This window comes from Lepus europaeus, chromosome 18 (assembly GCF_033115175.1).
Source record: "Lepus europaeus isolate LE1 chromosome 18, mLepTim1.pri, whole genome shotgun sequence".
Classification (NCBI taxonomy): Eukaryota; Metazoa; Chordata; class Mammalia; order Lagomorpha; family Leporidae; genus Lepus; species Lepus europaeus.
Window position 1 is genome coordinate 22,684,635 of NC_084844.1, and position 23,130 is coordinate 22,707,764.

The 23,130-nt window shown below is 40.3% G+C and overlaps 1 protein-coding gene across 21 annotated transcripts in view; it reads right to left on the reverse strand.

The window, feature by feature from the left end:
* CDK12 (cyclin dependent kinase 12) overlaps positions 1 to 23,130 on the reverse strand; it is an 80,088-nt gene that overhangs the window by 25,564 nt on the left and 31,394 nt on the right. For all 21 annotated transcript variants that reach the window (XR_009868497.1, XR_009868496.1, XR_009868495.1 and 18 more), the window contains exons 6-12: positions 18,970 to 19,159; positions 11,494 to 11,550; positions 11,018 to 11,119; positions 6,481 to 6,558; positions 5,374 to 5,490; positions 4,767 to 4,898; positions 1,234 to 1,445 (exon numbers count right to left, since the gene is read on the reverse strand). Coding sequence is in view for 12 of the 21 variants with exons in the window: in XM_062216590.1 (XP_062072574.1) it covers positions 1,234 to 1,445; positions 4,767 to 4,898; positions 5,374 to 5,490; positions 6,481 to 6,558; positions 11,018 to 11,119; positions 11,494 to 11,550; positions 18,970 to 19,159 (888 nt within the window). In the remaining 9 variants the exon portion in view is untranslated. The remainder of the gene's footprint in view (positions 1 to 1,233; positions 1,446 to 4,766; positions 4,899 to 5,373; positions 5,491 to 6,480; positions 6,559 to 11,017; positions 11,120 to 11,493; positions 11,551 to 18,969; positions 19,160 to 23,130) is intronic.

Below are 23,130 nucleotides of genomic sequence, written 5' to 3' on the forward strand. Positions count from 1 at the left end.
AACATAAGCGGACGAGGCAGGGCAAGGGCCCTTTGCCTTCTTCAACTGGTAAAAGCAACTTATAATATCCAAAAAATGATGGTTCATTTTGAATGTCTCGTTTTTCATGCCTCAAACTGTCCCGACAGGGGCAGGTGTTTGGAACAGCAGTTAAAACACTGCTTGGGATGCCCACATCCCATGTTGGAATGCCTGGGTTTGAGTCCCAGCTCCTCTCCCAATTCCAACTTCCTACTGGTATACACCCTGGAAGGCAGCAGCTGATAACTCAAGTGGTTGGGTCCCTGCCACCCAGGTGGGAGACTTGGATTGTGTTCCTGGCTCCCGACTCTGGACTGGCCCAATCTGAGCCATGGCAGACACCTGGGGAGTAAATCAGTGGATGGGAGCTCTCTGTCTGTCTCTATCTCTCAAAAAAAAAAAAAAAAAAAAAAGTCATGACACAGTTTGTTATTCTTTACACTTTTGCTTAAAAATACAGGGACTTAAACATCTCTGCATTGTGTGTAAAAGTTGTTTCATTTTATCTGTATTCTTCAATGTCAGTGATTTTCAACCCTTACTGTACATAAAAATTATTAGGAGAGATTTTAAAATTCAGATGTCTCAAGTCCCATCCCTAGAGATCCAGCAACTGTCACAAGGTACTTATTTGTAAAGCTTCCTGGATGAGTTCAATGTTGAGAATCACTGCTATAGGTAAGCAGGGAAGGGAAAGTGAACCAGAAGAGCATATGTAGTAGAAAAATCGGGGGTGCCACAGGACTATTTTGTTATAACAGTTATGACATGGCTTTAGCTTTAGGAATATTTAGAACAATTAACAGTCCACAGAACTAACACATCTAGCAATTGTGATTTAACATGATTATATCCTAAGATCTTATTAAATCTAACATAAACAGAACTCCAAATTATATATGTTGGAGAGCCATGATAACTAACTTTAAATTAAATTTTGCTTACCTAATTCACTGATTTAGGCCACACATCTGAGACACAGTTTCTTATCCAGGAAAGGAAAATTATTTAAAAGGACTGCCCTTCTGGACAATAAATACAAAACCTGGACTATCTCTTTCTGTTCATAATGAGAACATCAATATTTTTCCTAATATTCTACTGAACAAAAACTAAAAGACAAAGAGATACACACACACTCCTTGCACTTAACCTTCAAAACCTGCCAAAATGTGCTTATTAAAGGCACAAAGACCCCATTCCAGCACTGACCTATTGCATCCCCAGCCCCAGGCTCCACCTTGCTAGGAGCAGGCTGAGGTAGTGCTGGGCTGCTGTTCTTCACAGGCTCAGCACTTGTCCCTGAGGTAGTTTCTTTTCGAGAGGTTTTGGATGGAGGTGGCTCTTCCACCACAATACCACTTTGTCGCTGTCGTCGTCGCTTTTTACTCCATAGCTCATGGCAATCCTGCCAGTGGGGGAGGCTGGAAAAAGAAAACAAAGGGGAATGCAGTGAGTAAATGGATGGGCAAGAGATTAAAATGAGAAGGCAAAGATGTCGAGAATGGAGAGTTAGGAAGACATAAAAGTATCCAGGAAAGTTACTAAGTAGATAGCAGCAGTACAAAAGGAAATCATGGCAGACAGTAGTCTGAGGAAGAAAAGTCCAAAAGATTTATACAATGAGAAATGAGGATCTTGCTAGTTATTAGGGGCATATTTGCTATATAAACTCTCATATTCCAAATATTGTTCTTCCTAGGTATACCAAGAATAAAGAACTCTACTGGTCAAGCTTCAGTCGGGAATAAACAGGACGACAGAGATATTGACTTATTAACGTCTACAAAGACTAGGAAAGGTGGTGATTTAAATCTTGGAAATATATGAGGGTACTTCAAAAAGTTCACTTAAAAAAATGGAATTAGGGGCTGGCACTGTGGCATAGAGGGTAAAGTCACTGCCTTCAGTGCCAGCATCCCATATGGACACCAGTTCGAGTCCCAGCTGCTCCACTTTTGATCTAGTTCTATGCTATGGCCTGGGAAATCAGTAGAAGATAGCCCAAGTCCTTGGGCCCCTGCACTTGCATGGGAGACCTGGAAGAAGCTCCTGGCTCCAGGCTTTGGTTTGGTGCAGCTCCGGCTATTGCAGCCATCTGGGGAGTGAACCAAAGGATGGAAGACCCCACCCCTCACCTCTTTGTAACTCTGCCTTTCAAATAAATAAATAAATCTTTTTTTTTTTTTAAATGGAATTAAGAGAATGCACAGTTTTTGAAGTATCTTTCTGTATCATGATTAAGTTTCCTATTATAGAGGGTTTTTTTTTTTTTTTTTTAAGTTAAAGTGTTTCAAGTCACATTCAGTTTATCAAACTTCTAGTGCAATGCTGGGGCCAGCATTGTGGTGTAACAGGCAAAGCTCATGCCTATGATGCTGGCATCCTGTATAGGTGCTAGTTTACGTTCCAGCTGCTTCACTTCCAATGCAGCTCCCTGTTAATGACACGGAAAAAGCAGAAGACCATGGCCCAAGTATTTGGGGCCCTGTTACCCAAGTGAGAGATCCAGATGAAGTTCCTGGCTGTTTTGACCACCTGGGGAGTGAACCAGCGAGTGGACAGAAGATCACTGTCTCTCCCTCTCTCTATGCAACTTCAACTTTCAAAATAAATAATAAATAAATCTTTAAATGTCTGCAAAAGTCAGGTATGGGTCAGACAAAAGCCAGGAACCAGGAACTCCATCCTGGTCTCCTATAGGGGTGGCAGGGGCCCAAATGCTTAGGCCATCTTCTGTTGCCTTCCATAGTGGTTTTTTTTTTTTTTTTTGACAGGCAGAGTGGACAGTGAGAGAGAGAGAGACAGAGAGAAAGGTCTTCCTTTGCCGTTGGTTCACCCTCCAAAGGCCGTTGTGGCCGGCGCACTGCACTGATCCGAAGCCAGGAGCCAGGTGCTTATCCTGGTCTCCCATGGGGTGCAGGGCCCCAAGCTCTTGGGCCATCCTCCACTGCACTCCCTGGCCACAGCAGAGAGCTGGCCTGGAAGAGGGGCAACCGGGACAGAATCCAGCGCCCCGACCGGGACTAGAACCCGGTGTGCCGGCGCCGCAAGGTGGAGGATTAGCCTGTTGAGCCGCGGCGCTGGCCTTCCATAGTGTATTAGCATAAAGCTGGATTGGAAGTGCAGTAGCTAGGACTCAAAGTACACCCCAACATGGGAAGTTGGTGTTGTAAATGCTGGCTTCACCTGCTGCACCACAAAGCTGGCCCCAGTCTTTATTAAGGTAATAAAATGCTCTCTGAAAATCTGAAATGAAAGCTAGAACACTATGAGCAATAAATGTAAAGATAATACTTTCTGTATCTCAGACTGTGGGATTTGAGTGTAGAACCTCTGGAGATCCTATGGAATATAGGAAGTTGATATGACTCTGATAAAAGACATATTCAAAGACCATATTTTTACATCAAAATTCAATAACCAAAAAAAAAAAAAAAAAAAATCAATAACCTGGAGAGGCATTTGGCACAATGGTTAAGATGCCAGGTACCAGAGTGCCTGGTTCCTCCACTTCTAATCCAGTTTCCTGCTAATGTGTATTCTGTGAGGTATCAGCTCTCTGTTATGGCCTGGGAAAGCAGTAGAAGATAGCCAAAGTCCTTGGGCCCCTGCACCCAGGTGGGAGACCTGGAAGAAGCTCATGGCTCCTGACTTTGGATCAGCTCAGTTCTGGCTGTTGTGGCCATCTGGAGGGTGAATCAGCGGATGAAAGACCTCTCTGTGTCTCTACCCCTCTCTATAACTCTGTCTTTCAAATAAATAAATAAAATAAATCTTTAAAAAAATGTATTTATTTCTGTGAAAGGCAGTGCAACATAGAGAGAGAAAGGAAGAGACAGATGCAGAGAGAGAGAGAGAGAGAGAGAGAGAGAGAGATCTTTCATCTGCTAGCTCACTCCCCAATTGGACAAAAGAGTCAGGGCTGGGCCAGGACAAAACCAAGAGCCAAGAACTCCATCCAGGTCTCCCGCATGGGTGGCAAGGCCCAAACACTTGCGCCATGATCTGCTGCCCTCTCAGGCACACAATTATGCAGGAAGTTAGGTTAGGTGCAGATCAGTGGGGACTCAAACTGGCAGTCCAATATAGTATGACAGTGCCACAAGCAGCCTTAACCCAGCTATGCCACAATGCTGGCCCCAAGCAATATATATATTTTTTAATTTAAAGATTTATTTATTTATTTGACAGGCAGAGTGAAGAAAGAGAGAAAGAAAGAAAGAAAGAAAGAGAGAAAGAGAGGGAGAGAGATATATATATATATATATCTTCCATCTGCTGGTTCATTTCCCAGATAGCAACAACAGCCAGGCCTGGGCCAAGCTGAAGCCAGGAGCCAGGAACTCAATCTGGGTCTCCCATCTGGGGGCAGGGGCCCAAGAACTTTGGCCAGCATCTGGTGCTTTCCCGGGCATATTAATAGGAAGCAGCTGGGACTCCAAGGAATACTTTGAAAGAGGTTATTGTACAGGGCAAAGTGATAGGGATCCATAGACCAAAGAAGATGGCTTGAGTCAAATTAGAGCAAAGATCCTAGCTAAAACTATTCCTTATTTAAAAAGCAAAACAAAACAAACAAACAAAAAAAAACCAAAGAAATAAATCTCCTTATCGCCTATAATAAAGGAAACCTCTCTATTTGAGACTTAATTGGCTATTTGCAGTTCTTTTAAAAAAAAAAACTATTATTTTTCATCTCCTGAGACCCAGGGGTGATACTGTACACAGCCATCAGCACTTACTCTGGAGGAGCCATTTTGCTGAGCTCGACATCTTTAAGGAAGTCACTCTGTAGGGTCTGTTCAGCTGTGCATCGCTTGCTAGGATCTAGTGTCAGCATGTGGTCCAATAAATCAAGTGCTGCTGAAGGAATGCTATGGAAAGGAATAGAGAACAGACAAATTCACAAAGACTCCATAGTTAATAAACTTGTAACTTGTGTCAAAAGGTCTCTGAATTCTTAGCTCTATGCAAAACCAAGGAAAGGGAATTTGAAGTTGGAAGCAATCAGATCTGCTCCCACACGGGACATAAGAAATGCTATAATATAGGCAAAAATAATGAATCAATGTTCCATTTTCTTTTTTCCTTGGGAAGATCCAAGGAAATATGAAGAAAACTTACATAGTGTTTAAAATAAAATGATATTCTATCATCTAAAACCTTCAGGGAAGAAAATTTATCAAAGGGCTATGATAAAAACTAATATACTGTTCAAAAACTAAATTTTTTCTATGGTATACTATCATATAATAAATTGGGACAATACTAACTCTCCATTCCAGAAAAAGGTAAAGTTCCCACACCAGCCAGACATAGAAACAAGATGTATATTTTTGCACAACTCACAAAGAGAATTCTTCTCGTAGACGCCTTCTATATTGCTTCTTCGGTTTCATGGTATTGAAGTAGGGCAGTTTGATAACATCAGGCCACACAGCTGGACAAGGACTACCACAGAGTCGGCTGAAAACAAAGCAAACAGCAAGAATAAACAGATGAATGAGTCATCATGAATTCTAGAGGTTTTAGAAACAGAAATTATTACCTCCTACAGTCTGGGAAATCTTTAATATTAAGTTAGAAGACAAGCAGAAAGGTAAAATATGACCTTACTGCTCTAAGGACATAAGGGATAGGACAGAACTTACAAGATAGCAAAGAGAAAATACTAGCACACTAACCCAAAATGGTCTACATTTTTAGTTTCGTAAAACATGTTTTTAATCCCTCATGCAAATTTTCACTATCAATTTTGCTGTGTTTAGTTATTATTAATTTCAAAGGGCTGAGCTGGTCCTGTGGTGTCCTTACAGGGGAAACTGGGAGAAGAGAACATAAAATTGAAAATGTTTATAGATAATTAGGAGTTTATTGCATAACAAATAATAAATTATATATTACCTTTTTAAAATGTCTACATGTCTATTATATTTCACCCTTTAATTTTATTGATGAAAAAAAGCCAATCCAAATTCCATCTCAACACATGGCCTTCTCCAAATCTTTTATTATAGGTTCTATTTTATAAGGCTCTATTTACATGCTGTATACCTTACTAAACGCTGAGCTCTTTGAAGGCAGGGACTACCTTAATTATCTTTAAATCCTAAAGTTTAACAGAAAAAGTAATCTGTTGCATAACAGGCTCAATAAATATTGGTGGAATAAATCTAGTTGTAATCTACTCTAATGATTAAAAAAACTATCCTGTAAATGGCATGCTTGTTTGATGAAAAACTAATAAAAAATATGCAAGGCAAGGGCTAAAAATTAAGTGAAATACATACGTGTATACAGCACATGACAAAAGAGGAGCTAAACATAACTAAACAAAGAGAAACTTACATGTATGTAAGTACCATAAAATCACTTAGCATGATGAATGAAGTGTTAGACACTGAGAATGAGATTACCTATCACACCTGGACACTTAAAACACAAGCAGAGCTATACCTGATCAGTTCTAGCTGAGCCAATTCCAGATTAGCTTGAAAGATGGGCTTCTTTGTGAACAGTTCTCCAAGGATGCATCTAGAAATAGTAAAATTGAGGTCAGAAGAGAAATCCCTGGAGTCTACTGAAAATGTGTCTAAAAAGACTTTTATGTCTTTTTTTTTTTTTTTTAAAGATTGATTTATTCATTTGAAAGGCAGAGTTATGGAGGGAGAGATCCTTCATCTGCTGGGTTAATTCCCCAAATGGCTGCAGGGGCCCAAGCAGGGCCAGGCTGAAGCCAAGGAGCCCAGTACTCCATCCAGGTCTCCCATATAAGCGCCATTTGGGCCATTTTTCACTGCTTTCTAAGACACGCTAGCAGGGAGCTGCATCAGAAGCAGAGCAGGCATGACTCAAACCAAACTGGCACTCTGATCTGGGATGTGGGCATCTCAGAAAGGCTTTTGCTTACAATAGTCTCTCAAACCTTACAAATGAAAAGCAAAAGTAAAATTTAATTGTTTTCAACATTAACTGCCAAATCAAATTCCAAATACAGTGTTGTCGCACTTGGTAAAATAAGAGGCAGAAAAAATATCCCCACAAAAAACAGGTTTTCAAACTTCGGGTATAATTTGTTGTACTGGTTGTTCTGGTTTCTCCTCTGATTTGCATACTGTACTGCCCTACCAATTCTCTGTAAAGAACATCCTATAAAAATATCCTCAGAGAAACTACCATGGGTCAGGCATTTTGCCTAGCTGTTAAGTAAGATACCAACATTCCATATCAATGTTACCCGAATTCAAGACCCAGCTTTGGCTCCAGACTCCAGCTTCCTGCTAATGTGGACCCGGGAAGTAGCAGTGATAGCTCAAGTGATTGGGTTTTCCATGGGGGAGACGTAGATTGCATTCTAGCCCCAGCTTCATATCAGCCCTGCCCCTACAATTGTAGACTTTTCAGAAGTGAAACAGATGAGAGCATGTGGTTTCTCTATCTGCTTCTCAAATAAATGTTTTAAAAGGTAATTTAAAAAACAAAAAGAGGGGTGAGTGCTGTGGCTGTGGGGTAGCTGGTTAAGTTGCTGCCTACAGGGCTGGCATCCCATATGGACACCGGATCAAATCCTGGCTGCTCCACTTCCAATCCAGTTCCCTGCTAATGTGCCTAGGAAAGCAGCTGAAGATGGCCCAAGTGCTCAGGCTACTGCCCCATGTAAGACCTGGAAGAAGTTCCTGACTACAGTCTGGCCCAGTCCTGGCCATTGCGTCCATTTGGAGAGTGAACCAACAGACAGAAGATCTCTCTCTCTCTCTGCCTTTCAAATAAACAAATCTTTTTTTTTTTTAAAGGCTTAATTTTCTATAGTTTTAATTTTCAATGTGTTTTTGTAATTTTCTTTCATTTCAGTTTCTAATTCTTCGGTAGAGAAGATAGCTTCATTATGTAATCAACACTTTGCTACTGCGTTGAGGTGGCAGGTTGCACAGACTCAAATAATAGTACCAACAGAGCTATGAACTTTCGCCATGCATCTCAATGGGGCGTTAACTTTAGAGCCTAGTTGTGACAATTTAAATGCTAATACTGTCAAAGCAAATAGTCCAGAACATAAACACACTCAGCTTGAGTCAGTAAAATTTAACTAAAGCTTCATTTCATCTGGGTAGGCTACTGCAGAAATTATGCTTTCTCCATTACCCTGTTGAAATCTAAAGTAAAACTATAGTGCTCCTCTTAAAAACTGACATTAATAGAGGAAGAGAAAAATTGGGGAAAGGTGATTTGCTCTACTGAGAAGTATACTTATATACTAAAGTATAAGGTCAAGGAGAGTGTGTATAGGCATAAATCATACAACATAAAAAACAATTATCCAACAGGGTCGGTTTATTTATTTATTAATTATTTATTTGACAGGTAGAGTTATAGACAGTGAGAGAGAGAAACAGAGAGAAAGGTTTTCCTTCCGTTGGTTCATTCCCCAAATGGCCGCTACGGCCAGCGCTGCGCCAGTCCGAAGGCAGAAGCCAGGTGCTTCTTCCTGGTCTCCCATGCGGGTGCAGGGGCCCAAGCACTTGGGCTATCCTCCACTGCCTTCCCGGGCCACAGCAGAGAGCTGGACTGGAAGAGGAGCAACCGAGACTAGAACCTGGAGCCCATATGGGATGCCGACGCCAATGGTGGAGGATTAACCAAGTGAGCCACGGCACTGGACAAACAGGGTCTATTTATAACATCCATGCCCCTAACACGCAAATTGTGATCACTATATGGTTTTCCACTAAACGAACTAAAACTAGAGAAATGGTTGATTGTTACCCATCTGGGGCAGGAAACACACAGGATAAGCCTAGAATTAGAATATAGGAAAGGCTTTCAAAGACTACCATGGTATATATATTTTTTAAAGATTTATTTATTTATTTGAAAGGCAGATTTACACAAAGAGAGGAGAGAGAAGGGAGAGGGGAGAGGGGAAAAGGCAGAAGGGAGAGGAGAGAGGAGAGAGGAGAGAGAGGTCTTCCATCCGATGGTTTACTCCCCAACTGGCCCCAACGGCCCGAGCTGAGCCGATCCAAAGCCAGGAGCCAGGAGCTTCTTCCAGGTCTCCCACATGGGTGCAGGGGCCCAAGGACTTGGGGCATCTTCTACTGCTTTTCCAGGATTGGAAGTGGAGCAGCTGGGTCTCGAACTGGAGCCCATATGGGATGCTGGCGCTTCAGGCCAGGGTGTTAACTCGCTGCACTATAGCATGGGCCCAACTTCTATGGCGTTATTAAAAGGACCCAGGAGGGGCCGGCACTGTGGCATAGCGGGTAAAGCCGTCACCTGCAGTGCCAGCATCCCATGTGGGCACTGGTTCAAGTCCCAGCTGCTCCACTTCCAATCCAGCTCTCTGCTATGACCTGGGAAAGCAATGGAAGATGGACCAAGTTCTTGGGCCCCTGCACCTGCATGGGAGACCTGGAAGAAGCTCCTAGCTCCTGGCTTCAGATGGGACCAGTTCTGGCCGTTGCGGCCATTTGGGGAGTGAACCAGCAGATGGAAGACCTCTCTCCTTGCTTCTGCCTCTCTGTAGCTCTGCCTTTCAAATAAATAAATAAATCTTTAAAAAATAAATAAAATAAGGGCCCAGGAAATAATCTGACTAAGCTCCAACTAGCCAAGTGCTATACAGTTGACCAGGAATAAGATAATAACCACAATGGAGTATAGCACATTAAACATGTTTAAATCTATGAGTTCACAATGAAACTAAAAAGGAAACAAAAAAAAACCCTTTTCATTGGTTATTTCTCTAGGAAAACAATTCATTATTTTGAAAACTGGTAAATAGAATGAAAAAATATTTATTGTACCTTTTCTATATGATTTATAACTACAGTTAGCTAAATAGGTAACTTATCATTATATAAATACTTCAGTAAGGAATGACATGACTAGAATGTGAACATCATGAAACAACCACAAATGAATTAACAAGTGTGGGCAATAATCATCAACAACTAATAACAGCTCAAAAATGATGTGTGTAAATCTGTTGATAGGAATGAATATTTTTTCAGACATTATTTAGAACTGCCCCAGTACAATCATAATAAAAAAAAAACTAACTAATCTGTACTGAATTCTTTTATTTTCTTAAATTCTTCACAGACAATGCACTCATTTATTGCCTGTACTATGGGCATCAGGCACCCACTGCTCCCTATTCCAAACTTTTATGTATCACTGATTATATAACCTCTTTTAGAAGTACTCAAAACCATCTGTAAAGTAGTTTCAGGGTTGGTTGGGAATTAACACTGAATCTGCATAATATTTACAGAAAATGAAAGAGATAAAGAATCATGCTTTAAAAAAAAAACAAAAAAACAAACAAACAAAAAAAACCACGGGCAGTAAATGTGAGAAAACTGTAGGACAAATGACCTAGTTTCTTGTAAGGAAACTGTAAGAAAACAAAACCAAGAGAGGTGAAAGGGAGATGTATAACTAAATCTGTGGATCTTATCTGAATTTCTTACTTGGTTCCCAATTTGAATTTTTAAAAAATTGAGGAAATGTTAAAGAAAATAAAGTATGTTATTTAGAGATAGTCAACTGATTTCTCTGACATCTGACCAAATGTTGATTTCCTTTCTTTTGAACTTAAGAAGAACCACAAAAGGCCAATGCAGCACAAAAACAGAGTACAAGTCAACAAAAGGAAAAGCTGGGGCTGGCATTGTGGTTTAATGGGTCAAGCTGCTGCCTGCGGTGCCAGCATCCCCTACTGGCACCAGTCTGAGTCCTGGCTGCTCCACTTCTGATCCAGCTACCTGCTAATGGGTCTGGAAAAGCTGCGGAGAATTTCCCAAGTGCTTGGGCCCCCACCCTATTGGCGACCCAGATGGAGCTCCTGGCTCCTGGCTTTGGATCAGTACAGCTCTGGCTGTTGCAGCCATTTGTAGAATGAACCAGCAGATGTCTCTCATACTCTCTCTTTAACTTTGTGTTTCAAATAAATAAATCAACCTTAAAAAACAAAAACTTAAGAGAGCCTTACCCACAACTCCAAACATCAATGGCTGGTGTATACCGCTCTTCTCCCAGTAGTAGTTCTGGAGGTCGGTACCATAGAGTAATAACTTTGTTTGTATAAGGGCGACTGAAATGTAAAAAATTACCATGACATAAATTTACCATAACTTCTGATGAACAATACTCACATATAATTAAATGAAATAGAAATAGCTGTCAATTAAAGATGAGATTAAAAGAGCTCTATAGCAACGTAAGGGACTGAAACTAAACTGTGAAGAAATAACTTTCTTTGCAAAATAACTTTCATTCCAATCTAGAGTAATTTATTTAGCCCAAAGCTGACTCAAGAATTTAGACAGGATTTACTAAAAATCTAGGTATTAAGTATTTAGATAATTAGGAAACTCTGAGAGTTACTGCAACTTGAATAATACTAGAATATACAAGACCAAAGGGATTCTTTCTATTCCCCACATGTAATTTTGATGAATACCTCACCTCTCTTCAGAGTTATAGAGCCGAGCAAGTCCAAAATCTGCTAGTTTGATTTGCCCACTGTAAGATAAAAAACAATTATTTTTGTAAGTAACAGCAGCAGCCTCCAAACTAAACCTGAAAGTCAAGCACCAATTTAAAAATTAAAGGAATTATAAAAACTAATTTTACCCTTTGCTCTATTGTTTCTACTCTTACTGGTCTCTCTATCCATGCAGTTTCTTTTGACTTCTTCAGTTTACAATGCCTTAGGCTTTTTGTTGAACAGCTACTGCAGTTTTGGATTGAACCAAACATTTCTTTTATTTCTTGGAAAACAACAGTGCCTAGAACCTGCTGGATTAAATATTTATTGTTGGAGGGTAAAAGGAACAGGTTGTTCTAGGTTAAAATAAATTTAAGAGGCCTAGTAAAATCAGTCCATAACCCTTGATTAGTTCTGGTTTGAAGAAACTAGCTGTAAAGACATTTTTTGAGGTAATTAAAAAATATAAAATATAGACAGGGTCTCAGAATATGCTAGAGAATATTTAATTTTGTTGGAGTATTTAGGAACAAATGTAATATCTAATTTAACTCAGGCAGAAAAATAAGAAGCAAATAAGGTAAAATTAATTGTATATGTTAACCACTGTAGAGTCTCAATTTTCTTATAATTTTGACATTTTTCATAATAAAAAAATAAATGACAACAACTTGGCAGTTATAAGTTTTTTCAAAAACTCTTTTTTTAGTGATTTATTAGGATTAGAGCTGTGAGCTGAGCAAACAATTTTTATGATGAATGAAGCCCTTTCTACTAACACACTGCCTTTATCTCCTATGCCACAAAAATTCAATTATCAACTTAGATGGGTTTTCACTTTCACCTGGTGAGCTCGTTAAACAGACTGCGGGGGCTGGCATTGTGTCATACTGGGTACACCTGTGACACCAACATCCCATATGGGTGCTGGCTTGAATACCAGCTGCTCCATTTCTGATCCAGCTCCTTGCTAATGTCCTGGGAAAAGCAGTGGAAGATGGCCCCTGTGTTGGGCCCCTACTGCCCACATGGGAAACTCCAAAGAAGTTCCTGGCTCCTGGCTTTGGCTTGGCCCTGGCTCTTGGCTTCGGCCTGGCCCAGCCCAAGCTGTTGAGGCCATGTGGGGAGTGAACCGGTGATGGGAGGTCTCTTTCCCTCTGTCTTTCCTTCTCTCTTTCAAATAAATAAATATATCTTAAATAAAATAAGACAGATTCCTGGTTCCCATTCTCAGAGATGCTGATTTGGTAAAGGGCTCATGAATCTACATTTCTAACAAGTCCACATGTGAGACCAACACAGCTTCTCTGAGAAATATCCTTTGAGAATCACTTCTTAAAGGGATCACAATCACATTTTGCTGTGCTTACTATTCTATCTTTGCTATGATGTCAAGGAATATTTATTTATAACACAAAATGTTAGGAAACTAGAAACCATTTAGTAATTATTTTGATTAATCAGTCATCTAAATATGTATAGCTTATTTAATCATCTTTGTAGCCTTGTTACCTCTTGGGAAATGAAAAGCCAGCTCACTCTTTTGTAAGTGCCTGATTGCTCACATCAGGAAGAGATGGCTAAGAGACTGCTAGGAAATATTCCTCAAAGTATGAACAATGGGATGAAATATTAAAAGAAGGTAATTACTGGCAATAAAATTCTACATTCAATCAACCTTTGTCATTCCTAGAAAAGACACCTTACCCACCTGCCCTTAACATTAATTATATTAACTTACAAGCAAATTCTAAGAAAAGCAAAAAGTAAGAAATAGAGGAACACACTGTGGCACAGCAAGCTAAGATGCTGCTGGGATGCCAGCATCTCCTATCAGAGTACCTAGAATTGACTTCCAGCTACTCTGCTTCTGATCCAGCTTCCTCATATTGCGTCCTGGGAGGCAACAAGGAATGGTTCAATTGCTTGGGCTCCTGCCACCCACTCGGGACACATGGATGGAGTTCCTGGTTCCTGCTTCAGACTGGCCCAGCCCTGGGCGTTGCAGGCATTTGGGAAGTAAATAAGTGGACAGAAGAACTCACTTTCTCTCTGTTGCTCTTTCAAGTAGATGAAAATAAATAAAACATTTTTGTAAAAAAGTAAATAGTTAATTTATAGTGAGACAAAGTACTCCTTAAATTTCTTGGCATCTTTACTGAGAGTCTGAGGTGACCTAAGACTTAAGGCACATAGTAGGATTAAACATGAAAGATACATAGTTATGGAAATTAGGCTACACTTAAATATCACCAGCACCCAGCATATTTCCTAACTGGCTCATACTAAAGTAATAAATAAATGTTTCTTAGATAAAATTAATCTGCTATACACATCTGAGACCACTTACACTGACAACTGCTTTTCCTCTCAATGATCTCATTAAGATGATATATGAAGTGTGGAAGTACTGGAAACCTTGGGTTATATAAAAGAATAGAAACATCGGGGCCAGCACTGTGGCGCAGTGGGTTAAAGCCCTAGCATGAAGCGTCGGCATCCCATATGGACGCCGGTTCTAGTCCCGGTTGCTCCTCTTCCGATCCCGCTCTCTGCTATGGCCTGGGATAGCAGTAGAAGATGGTCCAAGTCTTTGGGCTCCTGCACCCACATGGGAGACTCAGAAGAAGCTCTGGATTGGTACAGCTCCAGCTGTTGGGGCCATCTAGGGAGTGAACCAGCAAATGGAAGACCTCTCTTTCTGTCTCTACCTCTCTCTATAACTCTTTCAAATAAATAAAATAAATCTTTTTTAAAAAAGTACACATTACCAAATATTAAAATAGAAACGTCATCAAATTGTTAATATCCTGTTTTACAGGATTAAGACAAATATAAGGAAATGCAGGGAATCCTTTCTGATTGGGTTTAACTGCCTTTTTTTTTTTTTTTTTTTTTTTTGACAGGCAGAGTGGACAGTGAGAGAGAGAGAGACAGAGAGAAAGGTCTTCCTTTTACCGTTGGTTCACCCTCCAATGGCCGCTGCAGCCAGCGCATCTCGCTGATCCGAAGCCAGGAGCCAGGTGTTTCTCCTTGTCTCCCATGTGGGTGCAGGGCCCAAGGACTTGGGCCATCCTCCACTGCACTCCCGGGCCACAGCAGAGAGCTGGACTGGAAGAGGGGCAACCGGGACCGAATCCGGCGCCCCAACCGGGATTAGAACCCAGGGTGCTGGCGCTGCAGGTGGAGGATTAGCCTACTGAGCTGCGGCGCCAGCCCTTAACTGCCTTTTGACAAGACTTTCAAGTATGTGATGCTTCTATTTCCTCCCTCAAATTTCCTCCTCACAGGTCAAGTGTCCCTCACATTTTACTCTTTTTGCTAAGCAGCCTGGATCCTTGGTCAATTTTCTAAACTATTGTCCTTGTAATAACCATTACTTGTGATTTTTTGATATATTTAACCCATAAATTCCTAATTCTGGATCAATAGAAAATTTTGCTTTTACTGATTTACCTAGAAAGTTAAACATAAGTTACAGGACAAAAATCATACAATCATATCACTTGGTGGGAATGCAAAATGTATAGTTTCCTCTTCTCACTTACGTACTGAATGTTGTTGGTTAGTCCTTAAACTTGTCTTCAGAGAGAAACATCTTCTATTCTGCTTATCTGTCACTATAAACCTTTAGCATTCTCCTTAATGCCCTAATCTACCCCTTATCCTCTCTCAGTAAACGACCTTCTTCAATGAAAAAAGAAAAATCCTCAAATGAGATTAATATCCTACCATTCCTATGAACTCACTCACTTTCCTCTTTACCTTCAATTATAGGAAAAGTATGTCGTATGTCCTCAATTTTTTGGTCCAAGGATGGTCAATCCTTCTAATCTATGGCCTTGATCTCATTTCCTCTAATGTTCCTTTGTATTATTTTGGTTCTTTCCTGAATCTTCAACTTCTCCCTTTCCAATGATTTTCTTTTTTTTTTTTTTTTTTTAGATTTATTTATTTACTTGAAAGTCAGAGTTATACAGAGAGAGAAGGAGAGGCAGTGAGAGAAAGAGAGGTCTTCCATCCGCTGGTTCACTCCCCAGATGGCTGCAACGGCCAGAGCTGCACCAATCCGAAGCCAGGAGCCAGGAGCTTCTTCCGGGTCTTCCATCTGGGTGCATGGGCCCAAGGACTTGGGCCATCTTGTACTGCTTTCCCAGGCCATAGCAGAAAGCTGGATCAGAAGTGAAGCAGCCGAGTCTCCAACCAACACCCATATCGGATGCCGGCATTGCAGGTGGCGGCTTTACTCACTCTGCCACAGAGCTAGCCCCGATATTCTTTTCTTTTAGCATTTAAATATGTTCAAATCTCTGCAATCCTTAAAATAAACTAAAAATTAAAGATGTGACTACTATCACTTCCTTCCCATTAACTGTGCTACTCACTCCCTCATTCTCCTGCTCCATACCCTTTGCTTCAACTGCCATCACCATTGACCTTTTACTTTTCAGATTCTTTTCTTCGTACTTGTAATTTGTCTCCATCATCTGTTGCTATGACTGCTTTCTTTTTACATTTGCCTATCTTGAATTCATGATATTTTTCTTATTCTCTTCCTATCTCTTTGATTATTTCTCTTAGTCCCACTTCTGATGTTCTTTTCCATGTTTAGTAACTCCCAAATCTATACTGACAGTTTGGAGCTCCCATATAACCATATGCCTATTAAATATCAACATTCTGTATACACAACACATATATTGAAGAGAGACTAACTTCTCAACCTACCCATACTCTTTCTTCTATATTCTTTATACTGATTGGTAGGTAGGCCCACCAATATAGTTTGTCTTACAAGTCAGAAATCTGCAACTTATCTTACTTTCTCTTATTTATTCCAACTATTCATGAACTCACCAAAGCCTACTGATCTACCAAGCCTACACTGTGTACCCCTATTAGCAATGCCTGACTAGTTCAAGAAGGTCTCCCTTCCTCCAGTCTATCACTATATAGGAATCATTAGTGATCTTTCTAATACAGAAGATTTGTGTCTCTCCTCTATCTAAAATTTGGTCTCATCTAGATTTATAGAATTAAAACACAATGAACATCATGGAGTCCTGCTCTGCTCTTCTCCCTTTGTGGTTAACTGCTCTCTTCCTTGTCCCACTGATGACTCCTCACCATGTTTTCCAGGCCATCTCACTCAGAGGCCTCTTGGTAGACAGAGCAAGTGAGTAGGGCCAGAGGCCTGATGGATCAGATTAGAACATGGAATCTCTGCATCTTGCTTAGTAACCTGGGGAGGGAGTTCAATTTAGAACTGGACCTCATCAACTGCCTGACCATGGGAAGTCAGGGAATCAAAGGAGCCTGAACTATCAGAAAAGATACCAAGCAATTGGTTACCAATTACTTCTTGCCCTGAGAAATCTCCCCATGAGGAAAGGAAACTGAAGAACGTATACCAATACTTCAGGCCAGAAAGCTGAAAGCTGATAGTCATCAAATGTTCTTTTTAAAAATTTTATTTATCTTAAAGATGGCATAACCACAGACAGAAAGAGAAAGAAAAAAATATCTTCCATCTTTGAGTTCACTCCCTAAATATCCCCAATAGCTGGTGAGTGAGCCAGGCTGAAGCCAAGAGCCAGGAACTTTGTTTGGGTCTCCCACATAGGTGGAAGGACCCAAACAGCATCCACTACCTTCCCAGGTGCCTTGGCAGAAAGGTGGATTGGAAGCAGATGAGCCAGGACTTGAACTGGTGCTCCCATAAGGCAGGTGGGCATCCCAAATGACAGCTTAACTCACTGCGCCATAACCTGTACCTTTTTTTTTTTTTTTTTTTTTTTTTGAGAGAGAGAGAGAGAGAGAGAGAGAGAGAGAGAGAGAGAGAGAACACACTTCCATCAACTGGTTCACTATCCAAATCCTCAGCTAGGGCAAGGCCAGAGTAAAGCCAGGAGCTGGGAACACAATCAAGATCTCCCCTATGGGCGGTCAGGACCTAATTCTTGAGCCATTACTGCTGCCCTCCATGGTCTGCATTAGCAGAAGACTGGAGTCACAAGTCCCAACTGGGTACTGAATCTATGGTACTCCCATGTGGGACATGGGACTTCTTAACTGCCAGGCAAATGCTCCCCTTACCATTAAGTTATTTATGAATTATTTAATATGGAGTTACCAAACTCCAACTTTAATGAAATTGTGAGTCACAAAGATAGCAACAGGAAATAATATTTTTACACTATGTTTGTTTCATAATAAGGATTTAAGTACAATTTAGAATAATGCATTACTTGTATAATTAAAAACAAAAAAAACCAGAACCCCATCAACTACAAAGTTGAAGCTCCTTAGTAGACTGTACCAGATCTCTAAATTGCTGCCTTGTAACCATTTGGCTTCATCTCTCGCCACTATGTGTTTTATTCTTGCTCTTGCGATACCGACTTCCTTACAGTTTTCCGGACATGTCATGTTTATCATGTTTATGTGCTTTTCTGTGCATGCAGCTTCTTTTGCTTAAAAATCTGATCTCCCATTGTCAGTCTTTCTGGTAAATTCTTATTCATTCCTCATCAAGGCTGCATCTTCCCAAATGCTCCCAAATTCAAGGAAGAAAATGGGCTTAATAAATGTTTACTGAATGAACAATTTGTTTAGCAACCCTACAGAACTCTGAACATCACAGTGACCAATCATATGAGGCTTTTAGGGCTAAAACCATGACAACCCTAGACAACCCTCCATTGATGGTTATTCTATTCCAGAAAGCAGGAAATGTGTCATAATCATTTCATATTACTATCTAGTTAATGCTTGTTAGTTTAACAGAAATGTTTAAAACAATGAGCGAATCAGACAAAGACTATGGATATAAAAACCAAATTACCTTAAAAAACCAAACACTACCTTGACTTTAGTGGTACTAGACTTGTTCTTTATCCCAACAGGGAGGGCTATAACCAAAGACTGGTGGACATAATACAATTAATTTGATCAATGCAGTGTGGGCAAATAGAAAGCAGATGATAAAATCTTCTGAAGAATTAACACCTATTAATTATCAGATTCCTGACTGTTTATACTAGTAAAACCTGGGATAGAAAGGCCAATCACCAACTCTATGTGTGTCTGCATGGCAATAACTAAGAAAGACTCAAAGGTAGCTATAGGAACAAAAGTATTTCTCCTCACTAAACAACAGGACTATCAGTAAGAACTCAAGATGTGTTTTAATTTGCTTAGGGCCACAGTACTATTTAGTGACTAGCAAAAAGCTTTCATTCATATGGGACTTGAGTGAGTCTCTACCTTTGTTAATCCTTACCAACATTGAGTCAGGAGGCTCTGCTGATTAGAGTACCTCTATCTAAGATGTTCCTATGGTACAAACATCAGATGTATATAAATGCAAAAAATATACTACTGGGCCTACCTATAATCCAAACTAGCTCTAACTCAGAAGAGAAAGTGGTTAACTAATTTCATTACTATGTTACCTGTTATTCAGCAAAATGTTAGAACACTTAATATCCCGATGCAGGAAATTCTTTTTGTGACAGTAATCCAATCCTTCCATCAGCTGTTTCATGAATGACTTGATATGGTCCTCAGAAAAGTGCACCAAACCAGATTCTAGCAGTCCCATTAAGTCATGGTCCATGTACTCAAATACAAGGTAAAAGGCACCTGTGTAATATGGGAAAAAAATTAAAAACAAGAAACAAAGGATGCTGAAATCACACTGCCTCAAATTTGAATATAATTTTGGAGTTGACCCCAAGGCTGTCTTTATATTATAGATGAAGAAAGTAAAACTAAGATTCATTGAAAAATTTGCCTTCTTTAATAATAACTACCAGAAGCCATCTTAATTAACCTTCTGACTCTTAATCCAGTGCTCTTTGGACTACTTACGTATTGAGGGAACAATTGTCATGATCTGGATGTATTACTAGACTTTCATGAGCTAAGTCAATCAGTGAATTATGGACCTTGGGACAAATCCAGTCTGCTGCCTGTTGTAAATAAAGTTCTATTTGTAAAACAACCATGCCAATTTGTTACCTATTGTTTACTTCTGTTAAGTCTTATTTTAGTTAATAGGACTCACATAATATGCCAGGGGTCACCCAGTTTATTTGGTATAAATTATTACTAAAATTCATAGTATTTAAGAATTAAAAGATGAATCATCTAATTCATCATGCAGATAAAGAGAAGTATGTTAAGAGAATAGTTGTGACTTAAAATCCACACCCTTTCTACTTTTGGCAGAGTACATGACAGAGGCAAATACTGTGACATAATAAAAATTAGACCTGGTGATATAATGATCTATCCAGTCTAAAATTCTTCCTACTAGCAGACATTTGGGGTAGTAGTTAAGACATCACTTGGGATGGCCACACTGGATATTGGAATGCCTAGATTTGAGTCCCAGCTCTGCTCCTGATTCTAGTTTTCCTTTAAGGTGCACCTTGGGTGGCAGCAAGTGATGGCTGAAGTAGCTGGGTCCCTGCCACCCACATGCAAAACCTAGACTGAATTCCCAGCTGTTGGCTTTGACCTGGCACAGCCCCAGTTGTGGCAGGCATTTGGGGAATGAACTAGTGGATAGGAGATCTGTCTCTCTTTCAAATAAATAAAATAAAATAGGCTTAAAAAAATAAAATTCTATTAGTAGCAAAATGGTAGGAATTCTAAATCTATGAGGTAGGTTACAAGGAATCTTTGAACTTTCTGAAATAGTATGCAAAATTTTAAACACTTTTTCTTTCCTTAAAATGTTCAGAGAGGTCCATGACCCCAATAAAAGTAATAAACAATGCATTAAAGGAATATTTTATAGGGTTTAACCTAAGACCTTACACAAATGAATAAGAAAAAATTGGCTTAAAACTGCAGAAGAGTCTTTAAAAAAATAAAACTATAGAAGATAAGCAGATAAAGGACATCTCAGAAATGAGAAAGTAAGTAAAACTGAGAAACACAGCAAAAAACCTCAGAAGTAAATACAAGGGCCGGCACCGTGGCTTAACAGGCTAATCCTCCGCCTTGCGGCGCCGGCACACCAGGTTCTAGACCCGGTTGGGGCGCCGGATTCTATCCCGGTTGCCCCTCTTCCAGGCCAGCTCTCTGCTATGGCCCGGGAAGGCAGTGGAGGATGGCCCAAGTGCTTGGGCCCTACACCCGCACAGGAGACCAGGAGAAGCGCCTGGCTCCTGGCTTTGGATCAGCGAGATGCACCGGCCGCAGCGGCCATTGGAGGGTGAACCAACGGCAAAAAGGAAGACCTTTCTCTCTCTCTCTCTCACTATCCACTCTGCCTGTCAAAAATAAATAAATAAATAAATAAAACAAACCAATGGATGATTCCTGGGACCACCGAATCAGACACTCTGAGTATGTTATTAAAAAAAAAAAAAAAAAGAAGTAAATACAAGGAATGCAATCCAGAATAGTATCATACACTTCATCTATCCAGATAACAATGTTTTAAAAAGATGCAATCATGTATTCTTTAACTACGGGAATACTTTGTGAGAAATGTGTTATCAGGAAATTCTGACATGTGAACATCAGATGTACTTACACAAACTTACTTAGTATTGCCTACTACACACCTACGATCTATGATATACAAAGTTTCATGGAAAAATGAAATTAAAACAAGTTTGTTCTATGCAAAAAATTTTGAAACCCATGCAGTTTTTTCATAATACACATTTTTCTGTGACCTTTTAAAAGACTCCTTAAATATTGTTGGATATGCAGTCTGTTGTAGACCAAAACAACATTATGAGGTACAAGACTGTACTCAACACTGGGTAAGATAAAGGGTGATGGGCACTCACTGATGAGAAATAAATTGTTACTATCATTTTTTTATAAGCAATCTAACATTAAATATGAAAATCTCCTTGAAAAAATAACTCCATATATAAAAAGCTATACTAAGAAAATAAATCATAATACAAAAATTTATGCACTACCAAAGACACTCAAGGTAGTGTTACTAAAATACTTTTTGTTCAAAATAATTTTTAACCTTTTTTTTATTTATTTGAAAGACAAAGAGAAAGAGAGAGAGAGAGCAAGACTTTAAATCTACTGGTTGGGGCTGGCGCTGTGGCACAGTGGGTTAAAGCCCTGGCCTGAAGTGCTGGCATTCCATATGGGCTCCGGTTCTAGTCCCGGCTGCTCCTCTTCCAATCCAGCTCTCTGTTATGGCCTGGGAAAGCGGTGTAAGATGGCCCAAGTCCTTGGGTCCCTGCACCCACATGGGAGACCCGAAAGAAGCTCTGGCTCCTGGCTTCTGGCTTAGGATCAACACAGCTCTGGCCATTGTGGCCATCTGAGGAGTGAACCAGCGAATGGAAGACCTCTCTCTCTGTCTCTACCTCTCTCTGTAACTCTGTCTGTCAAATAAATAAAATAATTCTTAAAAAAAAAACAAAAAAAACAAAAAACAAAAAACCTACTGGTTTACTCTTCAAATGCCCACAACAGCGGAGAATGGGCCGGGCAGAAGCTAGGGGCCAAGAACTCAATTCAGGACTCCCACATGGGTGGCAAGGGCCCAAATACTTGAGCCATAACCTTCTGCCTTCCAGGGGATATTAGCAGGAAGCTGGAATTGGAAGCAGAGCCCAGACTCGAACCCAGGCACTTCAATATGAGATACATGTATCTTAAGTGCTGACTTAATGGCTGTGACAAACACCCGCCCCTATTATAATATAAAAATTGAAAACTAGTGACTGGTGTTGTGGTGTAGTGGGTTAAACTGCCACCTATGATGACAACATCCCATATCAGGGTGCAGATTCGAGTCCTTGGTACTCTGCTAATGCTCCTGGGAAGGCAGCAAAAGATGGCCCAAGGGTTTGGGCCCCTGCCAACCATGTGGGAGACCCAGATGGAATTCTAGGCTCCTGGCTTTGGCCAGTGCCCCAGCTGCTTAGGGAGTGAACCAGTAGACAAAGTGTTCTCTCTCTGTAACTCTGCCTTTTAAATAAAGATATCTTGGGTCGGCGCCGTGGCTTAACAGGCTAATCCTCCGCCTTGCGGCACCGGCACACCAGGTTCTAGTCCCGGTTGGGGCGCCGGATTCTATCCCGGTTGCCCCTCTTCCAGGCCAGCTCTCTGCTATGGCCCGGGAAGGCAGTGGAGGATGGCCCAAGTCCTTGGGCCCTGCACCCGCATGGGAGACCAGGAGAAGCACCTGGCTCCTGGATTCGGATCAGCAAGATGCGCCGGCCACAGCGGCCATTGGAGGGTGAACCAACGGCAAAAAGGAAGACCTTTCTCTCTGTCTCTCTCTCTCACTATCCACTCTGCCTGTCAAAATAAATAAATAAATTAAAAAAAAAAAAAAAGAAATCTTAAAAAACAAACAAACAAACACATGGCAACTAAATTCTCAAAAGGGACTGGGTAGAAAAAGTTTGGATATGTTTCTTAATGCTATTAAAACATGCTAATAATATGAGAAATTGCTTGTTGCTTGTGACAAGTTATACATTAAATATACTTTGACCTCAGTTATGTTAAAACAAATATAGTATGTACAGTAGAAACTACTAGAAGTAAATATACCAAAATGTTAATATTATGGTGATTTTCCATGGTATATTGGGATGAAGTTAGAGAAAAGT